This window comes from Nothoprocta perdicaria, unplaced genomic scaffold (genome assembly GCF_003342845.1).
Source record: "Nothoprocta perdicaria isolate Ctin4 unplaced genomic scaffold, notPer1 scaffold_105, whole genome shotgun sequence".
NCBI classification, from domain to species: Eukaryota; Metazoa; Chordata; class Aves; order Tinamiformes; family Tinamidae; genus Nothoprocta; species Nothoprocta perdicaria.
In genome coordinates, this window is record NW_020454150.1 from 2,551,294 (window position 1) to 2,564,679 (window position 13,386).

Below are 13,386 nucleotides of genomic sequence, written 5' to 3' on the forward strand. Positions count from 1 at the left end.
ATGAATTCCAGTCGTGGGACGAAAGCGGATAAAAAGGTCAGCAGACTATATGTAGCTTGTTTATCTAACAGCACTTGCTCAGCCACATCTGAAAATTCCACTGGCACCGCACATGACCCGGCAGCCAGCACCAGTTTGGGCGCTGAGCTCACTCAAGCACCAGCCACCGACATTGTTTCCTCTGTAACAGATACTGGAAAATCTCTTCCTCCTCCTCCTCCTCCTCCTATTCCTCCCAGGCCGTATTTTCACATTGTCCTCAGTAAAGACGCACTTAGTTCTGGTGCGGGCCAGCCCTCCTGGACTCAGTCGCCACCTTCGCAAGCGGTGAGGGACAGAGTGGTAGAGCCCCCGAGCGCAGCTGCCAGAGAGGACAGGATGAGAAAAGAGCCTGACCTTACTCAGCAGCGGCAGCCGCCGTACAAGGCAATGGGACGCAGCATGGTACATGTTTTCTCCATAACCTTGTTTTCTTTCAGCTGTGTGAATGGTTCTTTAATTTAGTACGGTCTTTCCTTAATGCTTTATTCCCCTTTTGCTACTTTCTGAGCATCTGTTGTTCCATCTGAATCCTGTGGTCTTCTATGCAATAATATTTAACACCCCCATATTGATAYGTGGTGGTTGCGTGTGTGCGTCTGTAGGAGGTTGTATTGGGCTGGGTAAGCAGGGAGATGGAAAAGCAGCAAACTGATGTGGTGGTTAATGCTTCTCAAGTGATGGGGAAATGCAGAACTGCTCTGTGATTTGCTTTAGCCTCATTGCAGATGGTAAGAGGAGCGGGTGGTGAGGGGAAGGAAGGTTTTGTGAAATGCTCTGCATGTTCACAGAGGCCAGGGCTGCAAGGCTGAACAAATTTATCTTCCGTGAGGAAAGAAAATCTGTTGGGGCTTCATACTATTTTGGGTGCATCCTTGCATGACACTACGTGGCTGTCTCGAGTGCCAGTCTCCCCCATTGCATAACAACACCTTGTTTCCTACAGGATGCCAGCAGCACTGCTCAGCCTGGAGTTATAGTAGTCCCCCTCCTCCAGGTTAACCCAGACAGACAGCAGCAAGAAGGCAGCTCCAGCACTCCACCACCGCCTCTGGTTCCTTTCGGGCAAGGCTCCGTATTCCCCGAGACTGTTTCTTCTGGCTCACCCTTGACTTTTCCGACTCTAGACGATTTCATTCCCCCACACCTCCAGAGGGGTCCCCACCATAACCAAGCACCCTCCGTATCTGGCACGTTACCCCCTGTTTACCCGAAACTGCCATCCTTCTCATCACCACCTTCACTTGTCCCTCCAGTCACGGGGGCTTTGCACAGGGGCTTGAAGCCTGAAATCACTGGAGTCATCTCACATACAGTAAGCTTGCCAAGTACCTTCCTCACCCTTCTCCTAAATCTGTATTCCCAGATTAAAACGACTTTCTCCTTGGCATACTAAACTTAAGAGAGGAGTGCTGACTCACTCCCCGCCAGCAGCATGACAACTGAAACCTTGTTTATGTCCTGTACTAGTGCATGCAAGTTGCCTGCCCTATGCAGCTTGGGACTTCTTGCCAACTTCTCTCACGCAGCGTTCRCCTGTCTCCCTCCGTGCCCTTGTGCTAGGTGATGCACGCCTCTACAGCCTTCCACAGGGTGTGCTCAGGGTGACGAGTTCTGTGTAGGCAGAATAGCTGCACCTGCCTCTTCTCCTCAGCCTCTCTTAATAGCATCCTTAAACAGGGTTTGAATAACATTTAAAGCAGCAACAGCAAGGCTGTGAAAGGTTAGAGCTAGCTTTCTATTCTACTTGGAGCCACTAGACCTCTTTGCAAAAACCTGCTGAAATCAGAGTAAGATTGCTGCTGGTGCCAGTAGCCAGTGACCTACAAGCAGCAATGTGTGTTACTGACCAGCAACTCCTACAAGAGTAGATGAGGAGACATGGAGAGTGTCCCTTCAGTTTGGAACTGTCTGGCTTTCACTGAGTTCTTAAGAATTTTCAAAAAGAACTGAAGCAAGTTTAACCTGGATTTCACTGTATTTTTTCTGCATGAGGCTTCCACTCTCCTTAAGATCGTCACACTTCTTAAAAAAAAAAAAAAAAAAAAAAATCCTAGGGGTCAATGAGGGAAGTTATCTTTGAGTTCAGGATGCAGAGGAAGCAAGCATTACTTGACCGTCCTCATAACAACAGAAGTCTTAAAACTACCAGCTCTTTTACATGATTGCTGGTAATAGAAGGACTAGAAGATGACAGAAAGCGCTGCAGAATGCACTGCTGMTCATGATGATGCCTTCTTGTCTTTTGATGACAGTACAGGGGTCTAGTAACAGGCAGATGGAAAAAGAGAAATAACGAAGGATGGCATCTGCAGTAGTTCTCAATGTTGGCCTGTTTCTGCTCTGATTGAAATCAGTGGGTGTTTTTACTGCTGAGAACAGCTGAAGTGTTTTTTCTTTGGAGACTAACTCCACAGTTCATAAAAATTCATCAGGAGTCCAAAGGAGTAGTGGGAATTCTGTTGTACCTAGTTTTGGTGATATGAGAATTTTAAGGGATTATTTTAAGGGTATGCTCATGTTGGGCATTTGTGGAAAACACAGAACTGTTTTCCACAATGATCTGAGTAGGTATCTGTTCACCCACTTTGGTGACTTAGCCAGGTCTGCTGAGCCTGCCCTGCCCTGCCAGTCTTCTTTGATGAGTTCTTTGTGTGCTATTCATCAAATGAACATCAGACCCTACTCTGTGAGCTTTCCCTGACTTACCTTTTCCCAAGGACCATTTTTTGAAATATTACTAAAGCCATCAAAGTGGCAGTGGTTGCACCTCTCAGAGACTTTTATTTCTGAGGACTGTTAATTAGAGCTTGCTATTTCATCATGAAACATCTGTGGCCTGATTAGATGCTCCTTGCAGCAAGGTCACCTCTATCCAGCAGAACAAGATTGTTCTTCCTTACATCCCTTCAGGAGTCCAATGACTGTAGGTGCTTGTTCTTGTTATAGCCAATTATGACCATGATTCCTCTGAGTTCTGGGGCCAGCCCTTGCTCTGGGACATGAGAGTTTCTGATCCTATAAGTCTTTCTCACTGATAATGTTGTATATGAAATTGTACTGGGTTGGCAAGAAAAAAGCTGAAACGGAGGCTCTCCTGGAGCAATATTTTGTGTGCATTGCTATATTTCTTTTAAAAATGATGAAAGTCCCCTTGAATGCTCAGTTCTATTTCACAGATCAGTGGCTGGTAGCATTTCAGTCTGATAGTGGAGTAGCGGGAGTGAAAAAATCTGGTACACCATTATTCCACACTCACTCTGTTTAGATGCTCATTCCCCATTAACTTTAATGACGTGTCCAAATCCCTTAAGAATTTTGAAATATCTCAGTCTAAACAGGCACATAGTCTTATGCCATTGTCCTTTCCTTATCTTTCCCCCTTCCTACTTAAAAAAAAAAAAGCTTGATAGTTCTGGCCTGAGGTTTTTCAGATGTGAACTATTTCTTAAAGTCTCCCTGTTGACACAGCCTTTATTCCTACAGAGTTATGATGATTTACCAGAGGTGAGTTAAAAATAAATAACAGAGCCAGATGCTTTAGGAGAGAAGAGCAGCTTGCAATCCACGCTCCAGCAGCAAAGCCGTGTTGTGCATCTTCTTTGCTATTGTCCTACTATTTATCCCCCATCTATTTTTTTTGCTTAATTTTAACCATGGTGGTATCACACTGTCTATTGTTTCCTAAGTGAAGATGTTAACCTTATTTCTCTGATCTTCCTGCCAAACCAGGTGCAGTAATGATATTTCACTCAGTATTGCATGAGTTTTGCATGACTTGATTTCTTGCTGTGAAAGGAATCTGTTTAAAACAGAAAACAGCACAGTGTGTTTGTGTTGGGGGAAGGAGGTTCATGTTCTGGTTCCCCATAACCAGAACAGCTCATTCCTGCCACCCTGCGTTTGCTCCAGAGAGTGTGGCAACTGAATCTCCTCTTGGGGGATGGAATTGAGAAACCAACACCAAACAATTGTAGTCCTGCCTTAGCAAGCTTATTGCATTAACAAGGAGCAGGGCYCATACAAGGAGCAGAGTAACATCTGTGCTTATGCCTTTTTACTAAATTCTGCTGTGATTATGTTTCTTCTTCTGATTAAAATGGCATTTAGAASATTTTTCCAGTGTTGTCACAGCCCTGCATTCTGATACTGATGCCTTATCTCCTTTTCAGGACCCTGGTCCTGTGTTAAATGAAGGTCCCCAGCCTAGCACTGGCACAGAGTATTCAACCTCCTTCACATCAATCAACAAGCCTTCCTCTGCCTACCCCTCTACCACCATTGTCAATCCCACCATTGTCCTTCTGCAACACAACCGAGGTAAGATTGCACGTAGATCTTTGTGGCTCAGACTGAGCCAAGCTGTTAAAACTGTAAGGAACTGGAGCATGAGTTCACTATGGACTTGTTTGGGCCAGACTACTAAGAGATAACAAAGATACTTCCAGGAAGATGTAGTGGCTGAAGCACAAAACATTCAAGTAACAATGATGCCTGCATGGTTAGAGGCATGGACTGTGCCTGTAGACCATCACTGTAGTAGTTTTTGACCTCTGGATTTGTGCATAAAAAACCTTGATTGAGGTTGTTTATGCACAAAACATTGTCTTGTTTACTGATAAAAGACTTTCTGTACCTCACCCACGGTTTTCTCTGAGTGGATAGTACCATCCCTTTGCCTCTAACCTTAGAGGGAACTTTGCCTCTCCTAAGTTCTCCTGATGGTTGACGTTATCCCAGCCTCCCAGATCAATAGTTATACATCACTTAATACTGTAGCTTTTGAATTTCTTCCCTTCATATCCATTAGTGCCTTTGTTAATTTTCTCTTTGATGTTGAATTTTGCACAAACACATACTTTCCTCTTCCTCTTTTGTTATTGGTTTCAAGTCTAACTTTGAATGTTCCTCTGGGAATTCTCAAGACATGTTTAATGATTCCTCTCCTGCTCCCTGGAGTTATATTCCTCTGCTCAGCCCCTGCTCTGAATAGCCTACAGGCTTTTGGCCTTTGTTTGTTCTTCCAGGACACAAGATGAAAGAAGAAAGCTTAGAGTCAGCTTAGTAGGTGCCTGGGCTACAAGCCAGCCCTGGGGAGGCAGGGCAGATAGGTAGCAGGTACCTTCCTCTCCTTCAGCTTCCACTTATCAGTACTCTGTCCTCTAATCAGAGGTAAAGAGGAAAACTTCTTTTCACCTGAAAAATGTATTTTTTTCAATGAAAAGCCCACTTATCCATAATATCCTCTCYTCTGAGCAAGAAGAAATAGGGAAGATTCCTCAAACACAGACCCTTTAACCCACCTGCGTGTGCCAGGAGATTAATGATTGAGCACAGCAGTGAGGTGATGACTGAGGCTGAGACATCCTGACTCCCACCCATTCTCCTCTCTTGCAATAAACCCCACGTACTCCTGATGCTCTGTTCAGAAGAGTGAATTCTACAGTGGGCAGATTCCAGTTGCTTGTCAGCTTCAGGTTACAAACCCTTTTTTCCACATTTCACTCAGGGGTTTGTTTCATGTGCTGACAGCTGTCACAGTGAGACACATGAGAAGCTTTCCAATGGTGATTAGCAGAGCAGAAATGCTGTGATTAAAAAGCAAAGTTCACAGATACTGATGAGGGAGCTGCACTTAATGAGGAGAAATAGCTTCCTTTGCTCCACTAAGTACCAATATATAGAGAAGTCTGGTTCTCCTAGCAAGCAGTGCACAACTGGGGGACTCCTGCTTACTGCACAGTTCCTTGGGTGAAGATATGTCTCACACCACCTCAGAGCACACTCCTGGATGGACATTGCATGGCATGGTTTAATATGAATATATAACAGGTGTGATTACGTACACAAAGTTTTGAAATCTTTGCATTAACAGTATGAGCTTTCAAGAGTGGCTGCATTTTATGTGTCAATAAAATATTATTTTAAAATGGCTTTCATGTTTCACATGGTTAATTGCTAGGGAGAGTATAGAGCAGAGAATTGAGAATCCTTGGTTCAGTCCCAGCTGTGCTGCTGGTAGGTCATTTAGGCACCAATTTATAAAGCAGGTTTGATTATCCATATTAGGGTCACCAAATACCCTGGAAGCTATTGCAGRTTTTCCCAACTGGAAAGTCCATAATGAAAATCCTCAAAAAAAGGGGTACCATTCTCATAATCATATCCTTAACCCTTAACTGTATCTGTCAGCAAATCATTGAATCTGTAGCTCAGCAGGATGTGCCAAGACTGAGCAAGTATCAGCATGATCYTTTGCTATGTCCCCACAAAATACTAAAGCCTTATCATTTAGTCATGTACTKCATGTTAACGGTAACAGTTATTTGTCAAGGTTTTTTGACTCTATRAGTTTCCTCTGGTTTCTGAATTGTCTCCTGCCCAGCTTTTTTACTTCTATTTGATGTAAAGATAGTTGCTCTTTCCAAATGTATTGGTCGCTGCATCATGAGACTGTGTTATTCAGCAGTGCTCCTGTGTGCAGAAAGGCCCGTGGGTTGTCACTTTGGCAGCGTGTTTGAAAACAGATTCTCTCCAGCAGCTGCTGCTGTTCTGTCTGCAGCGTATTTCTTGCCTGTCAGAAATGCAGCACCAGAGCACTTGCTGTTTGTGTCTCACCCATGTGTTCTGTATTTCTTTTCGTTTTGTTTCCTCCTTCACCACAGAACAGCAAAAAAGGCTTAGTAGCCTGGCAGGTATGGTGTAAAAGGTCTGCTGCCCTCCAGCTGCTGCCTCTTCTGGAGCAAAGCTGCTGCTCTGTAGCTKGTTGGGTACCTTAAGCAAACACGCTTCTCAGGAACTGCAAAGAAATGAGTTTGTTCTCCTTGTAAATGTKTGTCCTGGCTCAGTTCAGTCATTGAATCTTTGACTTCAGTCTTTTCTCCAAATGCTCCATGTTAAAATATCTAACCCCAAAATTATTAGTCTCTTCCACCAAACTCCTAAGATTTGCATACATTTTGATTGCTTTTGTTGTCTTCTTCCTTTTAGATCTTTAAATTTATTCCCTTGGGTCATATTATCATGTTTTTCTTCACAGCCATGAGTCAGGGTTGGTGGAGGGAAGGTGGAGGTGCTTTGGATCAGGAGGGAGGAGATAAGGAAATCAGTGTATACATGGCTGCAAGATCAGGAATGAATACCTGGGTCAGATCTCAAGAAATACATGATAAAATTGTAGTGTGCAGGTAAGCACATACACTGCCAGCCCTCTCTCCCCAGGCAGTTACATGATTTTGCAATAGATCTGCAAAGTCTCTGATTTGAAGGGCAGTAAGTGGTGGTTTCATTCATTTTTCTTCCCTCTCACCACAGAATAACAGGGCCCAGTCTGTGGTGTGCTGCAAGTACTGCTCTTTGGTGACTGTCCTAAGGAGAAGGCGAAGAGGGTGTAGAGTGTTACGGAGTCTTCCTAGATACTTTAAATATTACAGYTACAAACACAAGAAAGCCTATATTTTTCTCTTGTGCTCTGTTACATGGGATCTGGATTAGCTACGCCAGTCCCTTTCTCCTCTGCTGTCACCWCTTGGGATGTCAGTGGGCTCCATAGGACTCCTATTGCACACGGATTTCTCTCCTCTCCTTCCCTCAGTGTAGGTRATATAGGCACCTCTTACCCGTGAGTTTAGTGCATACCTGCAGGTCCAGACAGAGGTCTCCTCCTGCCCTTCTCTTTTCCAAGATGCTTCCTCCCTTGATTATGAGCTCTTTTGTTTTCTAAACTAGAGGACTGTTTTGCTCTAGTCCAAGCAATCCCTGGTCAGGAACAAGCTGTGGCACAGCGGGGCCTGCACCTGCCCTCARTAGATAAAACAACCATACAGAGGTGCTAGTTGTCCCCTCATCCCCATGCTTTTGGTCACAGCATGCTCACTAACAAGACAAAAAGACCAAAAGATAGTGCACCTACATTTCTAAGGAGGGAAAACAGGATGCGAATGCTAAGCAGGGATTTTATTGGAACTTTGCCCCATTTTGACCATTTCCAGGCATTATTTCCTTCTTTCTTAGGAGGAGAAAGACTTGAGTCTGATGGTAATTATAAGACAGCTACTTAAACAGCATTTGAAGGATTTCTGAACTTTGCAGGGCAGAATKGTGTTTGCTATGGGTACCAACAGACCAGTGCTTCATTATGCATGAGCCTTTYCCCTGCTAACTGCCCCTTTCAGATATCTGTGCATTTAATGGCTTTGAGCAATATGGTGATGTGCATGTGGGTAAACATCTCCGCTCTCTTTCTCCGTCTTCAATGCATGCAGTGATATAACAAGGATAAGACGTGGCAAAGTCTTGATGAGGCAGACTTTGGGGCTCAGAAACAAATCAGAAGGGTTGGGTACCACCTGTAACAACCAGGCTGCTAGTCAGAAAGGCCAGCACAAGCTGCTGAGAGTAGCGACCTACTSCATTATAGGATCCTCCATTAGGTAGCAGTGACAGTATAAAAGTAGACCTCCAGGAGTATGTCAGTGGGGAATTTTGATGGAGATTTCAGGGTCACTAACTATACAAAAAGAGCAAAAAACAGATGCCAAAATCTCCTGCTATAGCCTCACACGAGCAATGGCTGATCCCATCACAAGACCTGTGAAGAGGGGTRCTTGAGGGACACTAGCTACAAAATCAGACCTTTTTTCTCAGYAGATCTTCAATCCAGACACTGAGCACAAGCAGCTGTGACACAGTCTGTCTCATCAATAATTTGCCAAGATGTTTGTCTTTAAAGGGTGGAGTACAAYGATGTGGTGAAGTGCTGGGATAAGATAAGAATCTCCAGTTTTCRATTCCAGATCCAGTGCCAGACAGAGCAGGTCTTGATAAAGTAGATTTGACACATACCCAGGACAGACCAGTTCGGGAGACAGCTCCGAGTGAGAAAAGAGCAATGGAGGAGAAGAGAAGAACTGTAAAGAGCCCTCAGCATATGCCTGATACGTCTGTCGATGACATTGGCATTCCACTAAGGGTAAGACAACATTGGACATGTGGTCAGTGCATAAAAACCTGAGCCAGGTTTTCCCTGCCTTTAGACTTGGGGAATTCACTGAAGCACTAGAGACTTCAGAAAGTTGGTGGAAGAAAGAATTCTGAATCTCATGTATTCCATTATATTTCCTTCCTTTTGATGATCGGTTTCAACTGCCCTGGGTGAAAAAAAAATAGAAATGAGTTTTCCTTCTCAGAGAATTTGAGGGTTTTGTTTTCTGCTCTTCTGTTTTCGTCACTGCTAACAGCTCAGGCAGAGATTAACCTCATGTTATTCTATCCGTCTTAAAKAGAGCATAGCTCTTCTAAGCTATTTGGTTAAATAATGATTGAGGGAATTAAAAGGAAAAGAACAATTTACTCTTCAACATTAGTGCCTGGGTGACTTGAAAACTCAATGTGTCTGACTGTCTGTTGAATATAGAGGAGTAGGGCCAGATTAGCAATGTATCTACTTCTAGATGAATAAAATCAAGTCCACTCTGAGGCACCTAAGCTTAATTCTTCGACTAAACAGGATAGCATCAGGGTTGCTGAGTCCTTCTTGCACACTGCTGTGAGATCTGGCCTGACTTCTTACAGGCCTGTGCAGAATAATTGAACTGGGGGAAAAAAAGTCTGTATTCAGCCAGTGTAACTATTGCCTAAGGACCTATGTCAGTATGTCTGAAGTCCTAGAACTGGTCAATAGAAAACCTTAAGCACAGAGATTGAAGTCAAGGCTAGGCAGTCACATCTGGGTAGTCTAAGCAGTGACTCCRAGCACAAATGTCCCATGAGTTTGACACACAGAATTAAGATAAAATTCTGCTTCTTATGTTGATAAGTTACTCTGCAAAGCCTTCCATGTGATCTACACAGGTAAYTTCTGTTATAATCTGCTTCTGCAAAGCTTGCAGAGTAACTTGAGTCAAGCATGAAGCTTCACTAAATATGAGACATCTGAGGGAAATTACTCGTATTTTTAATWTCAAGTATTAATTGCAGAAAAATTGCTAAAATCTTTGAGAGGCTGTCATAATACACATTTGTGAATATGTATGTGTTTTTTCCCAATAGAATACAGAGAGATCGAAGGACTGGTACAAGACAATGTTCAAACAGATCCACAAGCTAAACAGAGGTACTGTAACATGTTTGCTTGTTTTTTTTTTTAATTTACTTTAAAAGATCGTGTTAATAATATTTTGGTTTATATCCATGAAGAATTGTAATGAATGTTAAATAACAGCATTTTAATATATTAGTGTTTGCTCTGGTGCAGAGAAGCCAACTACTGTGTTAACATCCCTAAAGACAAAAGTGAGAAACAAGTAAAATTCAAGGAAAAGTACGAGTTGTTCAAAGAGGTGAACTGCAGAGCATCCATGAAATTAGGAATACTATTTGAGATTTGAAATCAAAAAGCTGCTAAAAAATCTATAATTAGTGAAAACATATTTCTAAACCAYGGCATAGGCAAGTATAAAAAAAACTTTAAAACTTTTCTCCACTTTTAAAGTATAGGATGTTATCACTGAAACTACTRCTCTGTGAACAAAGGAAAATATTTACATTATAAAACTTCAGATCTGCCTAATAAGGCTTCATTTGCGACTCACTGAAACCAGTTGCTTTCTGTGGGTTCAGAAAGCTGAACTTTCTGAAGCAAAAAAAGCAAACTGTTGCTTTCAGTGGGTTCAGGATCAAAACTCTGCTTTTCAAGATTCCAAATTTTCTCCTTTAAAATTTTTGGTGAACACTTGCAAACTTTGTAGTGGCGCATTCTCAGGGAATCCATTACTTCATAGCACTTCTGTACCTGATTGTCTGTTGTGTTCACRTTCTTCTGTGCGAGAAATGGCTGCAGTAGCATTTGCAAATGAAGCCCTCCAAGCAGCCTGATGTCCAGGCAGATGCCATTCAGCACTGCGCTTTGAAAATGAAACATAGAGCATGCAAATCTTGAGCTGTATTTGTGCTGCAGATGCTGTCCTGATGAGCTTTGTGCATATTTAGGCACTGCATTGTATTGGAATGAGTTAAACTGTGTTTCCTGATCCCAGTGCTCCCTAACAGAGGTTCTTCTTCAGCAACGTTAGAGCTCACACTTCAGGGAGGAGAATGAGTTCAGTCCCCATTGCTTCCAGGATCTCCCACAAAGTCCAGGAGTGCAAGGCAGCAATGAGCAAGGAAGCATCTGGGCCATGTCATGCTGCAACGTCAGCAAGAAAGGGACTTCTCTGCAGCTTGCATGGATTCATGTCTCATCCTTGTTCCCCTTTAAATCTTTCCTTTCTGTTCTTTTTTCAAATCATGATCCTCTGCTTAGACACTCCTGAAGAAAATCCTTATTGCCCTACGTACGTATTTCCTGAACTTCCTGAAATCCAGCAAAAACCTGAAGGTACCAGAAGCTTAGTCAGAGTATCTGTTGTCTTGTGCTTTGAGTTAACTGTGCTGTAGCACCATAGCATTAACTAGATCCAGGTTCTAGATTTCCATTATCTATCTGTTATGCTGACTGAGAATTCAGTTACCCCAGTATACCTTCTTGTATGGTGTATAAAATAATTAAATCCTTCTAATCTGTTCTAAAGTATGATACCATTTACTGTAATATGAGTAAAATAAGCATTAAAATCAGATGGTGATAGGAAGTTGGGGGATGAAACAGTACCTCCACTTCACTGTGGATAGTCTCAAAATCCACTGCTTTTCTCTGCTGCAGAAGACAATCCTTATTCTCCTACATACCAGTTTCCTGCGTCTACTCCTAGTCCTATCTCTGAAGGTAATGATCAAGGACCATATGTACTTTTCTGCGCAAATGCTGCCTTGTCCATTTATTTTCTCCCTGGAGTTTTTCCTAGTTGCTGAGCATTATGCTGCCTCCTGATGATTTGCTGCACTCTAAGCATTGCCTTGACCGTGTGATGCCTTTCTGGCTTTGCAGTGCTCCTCTGGCTTTTCAACTAGATTTTGACTAATGCTGCAGTCCTGGAATTGCTTGTTTTTATGTGCTTAATCAGTTGTATTTAGCTATGTGTTTGCAGTGATTACTTAACACGCCTATATGCTGACTTACACRTAAAGACATGGTTTAACTGAGATTCTCCTGCCCTCCTCTTGGATCAATACATTTCTTTAATTATTCACTTCTGGTTTTTAATGCTAACACAGAGTTAGGGACAGACCCAAAATACCACAGAAGGCTATAGGAGAAATGTTTGCTTGTTTCGGTGGGTTTTGGATCAGTCCCTCAATATAATCTTTYAGAAGAGACGTAGCTTGGTAATGTACTTTCAGGGTTGGCCTTAGGTGCACTGCCATATCTAGGCAAGGACAGAATTTGCCAGGCTGCTCAGCACACCTTGTTTATAACCTGAAATAACCCCTCAGCCTTCTCAAGTGCTCAGCAGATTCTTGGAATCYGTAATCCTTTGCATTCATGTTTCAGGGATAGTGGAGAAGTATTTATTGCAGCGAGAATACTGTAATTATGTGTAGAGGTGCATAGCCATGAAAACGCTTGCACAGGAGAAATATTGGCCTCTGCTGCACACGTTGGACAGACAGCAGCTTCTTGTGTGGGAAGTTGCTTTTGGTGTTTTGGTACTGCCTTGGATATTGCAATTTAGGAACTTGCCTACTTAGCTTGTGCCTCAAGCCATCCCTGGTGAGACTGTTAATTAACTGTTTCAGTGCTTATGTTAAACATCTGGGGAGTGCTGTGAAAGAAAACATGAATTATGGCTTCCAACTGAGATGGTCAAGAAGACCAGGGGATGGAAGGTGCACTTCACAGTTAAAATGAGTGTRTAATGATGTTATCTCAGATATTTGCTCATTTTTTAGTGAAAGCTGAAGGTGAATAGTCCTGCCCTGCAAATCATAAATGAAATGTAAATATATTCTGTTGGCAAAATGATATGTGGGTTTGGATGTAAGAGAGACAAAACGCCTCCATAACTGGTGATAAAGAAGCTGTTTACCGTGATTCGGTTTTCTCCGTCATAGTGAAGTTTAAGAATCCTTTTTCCTCTTGTCTGAACTAATGTAGTTTGCTATAAACCAATGATGTTAAYACATTAGGAGCCTGGTTTCCCGTAAGTGTCTCCTGTGCATTTACAAATGTGCAGATGAAAGTAAGTTGTTTTTTAGCGATTTGAAATTTTATTGGACCACGCACTTGTACTTTGCTGTCAGTACACTAGGAAATGTTTTACTCCCTAATATCTGCTTGGATTCTTTCCTCAGTAAGGAATCCAGAACACTTGGTGTTGTAGATGGGTTGGAGTTCATGTTTAATGTTTTGAAAACCTTTTAAAGCCATGTATTTAATCACATAGTGTTTGTACAGAGGTGTGCTCAAGT

The 13,386-nt window shown here is 42.6% G+C and overlaps 1 protein-coding gene across 15 annotated transcripts in view; it reads left to right on the forward strand.

The window, feature by feature from the left end:
* The window catches only part of SORBS1 (sorbin and SH3 domain containing 1), a 102,109-nt gene that overhangs the window by 52,054 nt on the left and 36,669 nt on the right, over positions 1-13,386 (forward strand). For 11 of the 15 annotated variants that reach the window (XM_026044316.1, XM_026044285.1, XM_026044350.1 and 8 more), the window contains 5 exons: positions 986-1,354; positions 4,212-4,359; positions 6,705-6,734; positions 8,835-9,010; positions 10,090-10,153. In XM_026044316.1, the coding sequence (XP_025900101.1) occupies positions 986-1,354; positions 4,212-4,359; positions 6,705-6,734; positions 8,835-9,010; positions 10,090-10,153 (787 nt within the window). The remainder of the gene's footprint in view (positions 1-985; positions 1,355-4,211; positions 4,360-6,704; positions 6,735-8,834; positions 9,011-10,089; positions 10,154-13,386) is intronic. The other 4 variants (XM_026044340.1, XM_026044392.1, XM_026044400.1 and 1 more) reach the window with 2 other exon arrangements.